Source organism: Actinia tenebrosa, unplaced genomic scaffold (assembly GCF_029948245.1).
Source record: "Actinia tenebrosa isolate PJP-AT-01 unplaced genomic scaffold, QUT_ActTen_1.0 PGA_scaffold4__44_contigs__length_22323623, whole genome shotgun sequence".
Lineage (NCBI taxonomy): Eukaryota > Metazoa > Cnidaria > Anthozoa > Actiniaria > Actiniidae > Actinia > Actinia tenebrosa.
In genome coordinates, this window is record NW_028292581.1 from 9,767,034 (window position 1) to 9,773,858 (window position 6,825).

General features: G+C 38.5%; 1 protein-coding gene across 1 annotated transcript; it reads right to left on the reverse strand.

Annotated features, from left to right (window-relative positions):
* Positions 1–2,182: 2,182 nt before the first annotated feature.
* On the reverse strand, positions 2,183–4,498 carry LOC116296669 (cholinesterase-like). The gene has a single exon (XM_031704728.2). It carries the CDS (start codon positions 4,313–4,315, stop codon positions 2,537–2,539), a length of 1,779 nt encoding a protein of 592 aa, XP_031560588.2. The 5' UTR covers positions 4,316–4,498; the 3' UTR covers positions 2,183–2,536.
* Positions 4,499–6,825: the final 2,327 nt, after the last annotated feature.

A 6,825-nucleotide genomic window follows, 5' to 3' on the forward strand; every position in this document is an offset into this window, starting at 1 on the left:
TCAATACTACGCGATCTAATATTACATTTTCTTTAGCTCATCTGAGCAAAGGGAGTGCAATTTACATAACCGTTCTAGACGAATATGAAAAATATTTTAAAATAAGCTAGAGGCTAAGAAAACTATGTGCCAAATATTAAATACAAGCAAAATGGAAGAATAAGAAGCAAAAAAATATCGCGCCTTATTTTTCGTCTTCTGTTGAAGATATGTAGAAATACTATGCTTTCTACGCAGGACAACCATAGGGGAAATATATGAAACCTTTCATAACGGCCGCTATACTTTAAATTATATTACTCAAACAAAAAGGTTTTTCTAGACGTAACTCTTTGAAATTATAGGGCTTGATAACGTAGATAACATGTTTGAATTTTGAAAAATAGTCAAAAATCCCTGACAATGATACACCAAGACCAGGCTATAAAGGCCGCAGGCAAAATATACATCTAAAATACCACTCCAGGGTGGACGGCTTGATGCCTAACAGGTTTTGCAACCCAATTGATAAGGCAGCCGATAGATCGATTAATTTAGAAGTTGATTTTTGGTGAGGGAGGAAAAACCGGAGAACCTGTAGGAAAAACTCTCGATACACAGGAGAGAACCAAGAAACAGCCTTAATCACATACGACGTCGAGAACGGCAGCGCACGCCACCTGCGCTTTCCTGAAAAACATAGAAAAGTCTTTAGTCACGCAGTCGCCAAACATAGTATTTTTGCTTGTATAATGAGCCAAAATAAAATCTATGCTAAAAAGAGCACAATTATTTTCCAAAAATAAAAACTACATTTTTCGAAAGAGCAGTATCCCAATAGCTATTGATCGTAATTTTATAAGATTTAGAGAGATGGCACATGATGAAACTCGCAGTTTTTGAGATCTACTCATTGTCACTCACGTCAAGCTTTGTCACTCAGTGGCCTTTGCTTTTTATTGTGCTAAAATGCTCTGAATTGTCCGATTTTTAAAAAAATAATGTAAATGAGAGAAGAATAGCTGTACTATGAGCAAAAAGTATTATAAGGCTATTTGGAAAGAGAGGTTTGCTACGCAGACCAAGCGAACGCAAGCAATTTTTAGCCATATCAGTTTTGATAGCGAGAATCGCCCCTGGAGCTCATATTTTCTTTTCCCTTTTTTCTCGAAAACAAAAAGGTATTTCTAAAAACTAACTACACACCGTTTCATTCTTCGTCATACACTACGTAAATCCAAAAGTAGAACAAATTCGAAAATTTGAGGCTCTGAATTATTTTGTCAGATGACAGTGGTTATCTATACTAGAGAGCTGTCAATCTTCGTAAGTGGAAAAAACGCCAGGGAGGAGGAGGGGGTGCTTTGCTGTGTTTTCGCTTGTTTTTACTGTTCCCTCGTTGTTTTTTAAGTACACCTTCCTAACCTCTCACTTCTTTAAACATTTTTTTACAATAAATGATTTCCCCCCAGATTTTCACATTCACTTATCGTTTAGCACTTTTATCGAAATTAGGATAAGCTGCAGACATTCTGATAAATAGTAGTCTGATATATAGGAATAAAACACAATTGAATGAAGATAACTAATTCAGTTGATTGAGAAGCTTCTAATTAATTTTCAACACGTATGTCCTGAATTGGTTTATTTATTTAGTCATTTACATATCTGTATTAATAGCGTAAGGAAACCATTGGGCACAGCTTTTGAAATTTATAATTGTTGATAAATAAATAAAATGGGATAGCTAACATAGATTGGATTGCGTATACAACTGCATTGACAATAAATGGTTTATATGTATGTACACACATGTATAATATGTGTGTGAGATGCTGTTTTTTAGTTTATATATGGATCTGTCACTGTCACTGTCACTGTCACTGTCACTGTCACTGTCACTGTCACTGTCACTGTCACTGTCACCGTCACCGTCACCGTCACCGTCACCGTCACCGTCACCGTCACCGTCACCGTCACCGTCGCCGTCACCGTCGCCGTCGCCGTCGCCGTCGCCGTCACTGTCGCTGTCGCTGTCACTGTCACTGTCACTGTCACTGTCACTGTCACTGTCACTGTCACTGTCACTGTCACTGTCACTGTCACTGTCACTGTCACTGTCACTGTCACTGTCACTGTCACTGTCACTGTCACTGTCACTGTCACTGTCACTGTCACTGTCACTGTCACTGTCACTGTCACTGTCACTGTCACTGTCACTGTCACTGTCACTGTCACTGTCACTGTCACTGTCGCTGTCACTGTCGCTTTCACTGTCACTGTCGCTGTCGCTGTCATCCATGACTGCGTTTTGGATTGTCGTTCGTAACATAACAAACTGTTATTCTTTGTTTTTTTTTCCTTTGTCTGTTTTCAACCCACTGTACAACCCAAGGCCTATTTTACGATCTTGTAAACAAATCACGTTTGCACTAGAGCAAAAACTCACGCGTTATGTACAATCCGATGCTTTACATATTTACATGCATTAGAGCCAAATCTTGATTCATATATTGTGGTCTTTCTTATTAATGATGTACGTAGGGCATGGTGGGTCTTATCCTTTCCATCCGAGTATCCTACCAAGTGTTCCAATACAAATTATAAACACAAAACGCGAACCACGGAAAGCAACTACCCCACTTGCTTTGGATCCTTCAATGGATGGTGGTAACGGTTGCTTGGAAAGCAGTGTGGGGAAATATGAATTCCAGAAGGCAATTCTGATTGGATGATATTTGCTGGTCATGAAAGGATTCTTCTTGATTTTCAGGTACGCTTTGCTGGATGAATTAAACATCTCCCATTGGGTGCCATAAACAGAGGTGGGAGTAGGTTGACCAAATTTGGCAAAATTAAGGTAAATCGTGGTCATCAGCTCACTTACATTTCTGTCCTCATCGTCGTCAAAGCTCAGCATACTTCTGGGAGAACTGAGAAGTGGTAGACCAAACTTGTAGGCTGTTGTATCTTCGTGGACGACCCCCATCCATTCAGGCTTTGGATGGTATCTAGAGCGATGAGCAAACTCAAACATATAGGTAGGAGCCCCGTGATCACTGTGTAAGGTTAAGGCAGCATGAGTTGGTGCAACTATGAAATAGTCGGTATTCAAGTCAATCAGCTTTTTACGAATCCTATGAGAGTCGGTGACGTCCACCCAGGGTGTGTACTGGAACACTAAAGCATTATAAGCAGCGCTGGTGTCACTATTTTTATACTGGTCATGGTATTGTCTGCTCAGAAACTCTTTCAGGTCTTCTTTAAAGCCATGGAGGTTGTAGTTAGTAAAGTTTTTGGATTGCAAAATGTGTGCACCTTCTTGGCTGACAAATCCTGACATGAAAGGAAGCTTATGAAATTTCCCGTTTTTTCTTAACTTTTCCGGCTCGTCAGGTAGAAAGTGGTTGTCTACGAAAGGAGACATATGATGGAGACTTGCTGATTTGTTTAAAATAATTGTGCTAGATATTGATCGTAAACATTTCATCTTTTCCTCAGAAGTTTTTCTTCCGCATTCCAAGGTCTCGGCCAATTTATTGCTGCCTTTCAATACCACAGACTTTGGATTGTAAGCAAAGGGAGAAAAATCCACACCACTCACTGCAATACCTCGATGAAACAGTCCTTCTGAAAGAGGTGATAAGTAGTGTAAAGAAACACTAGATCCTCCTGCGCTTTCACCAAGGAGAGTCACGCTATTCTTGTCGCCACAAAAACCCTCGATGTTTCGTTGAACCCACTTGAGGGCCTCTACCTGGTCAAGAAGGCCCATATTTCCAGGTGCCTCGGAGTCCCCGGTAGTAAAAAACCCAAATGGTCCAAGCCTATACTGAACAGTGACAAGAACAACATCGCGTGTGGGCAAATATTCGCCTGGGGATATATCACGAACAGGAGTACCTGCGACATAGCTTCCTCCGTGGATATAAAAGATAACTGGGTACTTTTTCTTGCAGGATGTTATTGATGGGGTGTAGATGTTCAGGTACAGGCAGTCTTCGCTCATATCCTTCTCATGATCAAATCCAGGCCACGCAGTTAGGATAGATTTGCCATAATAGTCGTTATTCTGAAGACAAATTGGTCGGAAATACGTGGCATTATAAATACGTACCCTCTGACTCTTGAGAGATTGTGGGCGTTTGAAGCGAAGGTTGCCTATTGGCTTTTCGGCGTATGGAACGCCCAGGAACTTGTAGACGGGTTTTATCAATCCCTTGTAGTCCTGAATATCTTGTCGTGTTCCCCACATATGGCCTTGCTTGGTCCGAACAACGTTTCTTGCAGACCCGAACACGACGATATGGAGTACCAGTAAGGCAAGCGCAAACATATTGTGCGTAGACGACACTAAACGGCAAGCGATGAGTTAAGCTCAGCTCAGTCCAACTGTTCAGTCCAACTGGTCGGTAAAGCAGATAAACCGTTTTAATGAGGTTGAACACGTTGATTAGAAAAATTGATAACACACTGACGAGGTGAGCTGAAAGTCACTGCGATGCACGTAACAAGCCTTCTAGGGTTCGATTAACAAAAGATGCTTGCACTTGAGATCAGTGGAAAATATTAGATAAATCTTAGTCAGGAAATCATAGCTATTATACGCGGTTAAGATCACAGAAGGGGATCCAAGTGTATTGCATACACAGGAAATGAACTAAAGGGTGTGTTCACTGGCACAAGAGTTGAGCTGAGACAAACCAAGAGCGAAAAAAGAAAAACATCAACAGCAATCCAATTTACTCAAACGAAAATCAATATGCTTAACGCAATAATGACCGGCTCTCTGTAAGGAGATAGTCATTATGTTATCTGGCTGGCTTAGCAAAACTTCCGGATTGATAATTATAGTGTAGTTAGTTCGAAAATCAATCGTCTCCTGAACTAAGTTTATGACTGAGTTTATCGCTAATGTCGTTTATATGCACCTCGGAAATTTCACACCATCCTAGCAAAACGAAGGAAGATAACAAAATCTTGAGAAAATTAAATGCGGTCCAAAATGTGGTACATTGGCTTTTTCGTTTGTTTTTGTTTTTCGTTTTTGCTTTTGTGTGTGTGTTTTTTTGTGTGTGTGTTTTGTTTTTTGGGTTTGTTTTTTTTTCTTCTTCTTTTTTTTTTTTTTTTTTTTTTTCATAAGGCATGATTATTTAATTGGGTTGCAAAAAATAAATAGAAAAACAATAATTGACGGACGATTGATTATTATTGTTTGCGTAATGATGAATCTGATTTATTTATCTTTAATCATTTTATAAAGTATTGGTATTTCACATGTTTACGCGAGAGAACTACTTCTCTAAGTTTCCTCAGAAATGACACGGTTTTAGATGGTCGAAATTTTCCCCCCATTAAACCAAGATCATGTTTGGATTCACCTAAAAGTCTTATTGAATTCATCTCCGGTGAATTGTCACCACAAGAATGCATCTTCAGAGCTGAGGGATTTAGAAAGTGACGGCCAGGGTAATAACCGAGACGAGTGATTAAAATAACACAAGATAAATCGCTCAGTTAATTAAACAATTTTGTGATATATCCCAAGAAAGTGCAAAATGTAGAATTCACTGCATATGGGGCTGTACGACCATTTTGTAGACGTTTATAGATATCTCTTTAAAGTCAGGAATAAGTTTCCTTATCAATACAGAGTTGGTATCTTATCGAGCATATTGTACAACAGAATGGTATTTGGTATGGTTAGTGCATCAAAGGTTGAGTCCATCGGATATAATCGTTAATCTTCATCAGTCCTAGCCTCAGGGTCTTTCCACTTTGGCTCTGCTCTACTTGCGATGATGGAAGTTATTTTAACGTCCTTGGATCATTGTATCGAATTTGTAGAATTCATTTGCTGTCAAGTTTTTAATATTTGAGCAGAAAATGAAAAAAGAGATAGAGAGAAAACAGAATGTATGGAAGAAGAAAAGGGAGAGAAAGAAAAATAGTAAGAGAAAAGAAAGAAAGAAAGAAAGGAAGAAAGAAAGAAAGGAAGAAAGAAAGAATGAAAGAAAGAAAGAAAGAAAGAAAGAAAGAAAGAAAGAAAGAAAGAAAGAAAGAAAGAAAGAATAAAGAAGGAACAAAAAAGTAATTTTTCTATATTCATGCAGTAATACGTTTTACACTTTTTCCGAGGCATATATTTAATTTTAATTTTTTTCTTTAATCCAAATCATTTTCTTTTTGGTGTACGATTTCCTCTCTAGCTAATCATGATCATATTGTTTTAATAAGAATAGTCTGTTGAAAAATGTTCAGTTTGTTGATCGCAGACGATTAAGTCAATCAGCTAGTTTATGTCTGAGTAATACACTTAATGAATCCATTATTCATTGCAAATTTGAATGGCACCAGTTTTCCAATAACACAGCAGAGTTTTTGTTCCAAACAAATGATTTTCATGCAGTCTTCAATTTTTGCATGTTTCGACAAGCTGATGATTTATTTCGAGTAAAATATGATGTAGTTCATCAAGGTCGTGCGACATGAAAATTGCTGGGATTTTCCATCTCTTGATATAAAGATATACCTCAGGTCTATCGGCCCCAGTAGAAGTGATATGGCGAGGTTACTTCCGATCAACAAAACATGTTTCTTTTTGGTTGAACTTGGCTTTGTTATTTCACGATATTCTAAATAACGTGTTATCGATGAATATATTTCAACAAGGCACACCATTGACACATCTATAGCGAATAGACTTGATTTTTATCTTACTTTTTCCTCGCAGGAATGTTATTCTATTATTTCTGCAGCAACCTTAAACCAAATTCTTAGCTTTTCCCCTCTCGGAACACCCGTTTTGCCGATTTACAACCGAAAAAATGCTATGCGCCCTCAAAA

What these genes read in the sequence shown, in the direction of transcription:
- LOC116296669 (XM_031704728.2), bottom strand. Translation starts at nt 4,315, where the DNA reads ATGTTTGCGCTTGCCTTACTGGTACTCCATATCGTCGTGTTCGGGTCT.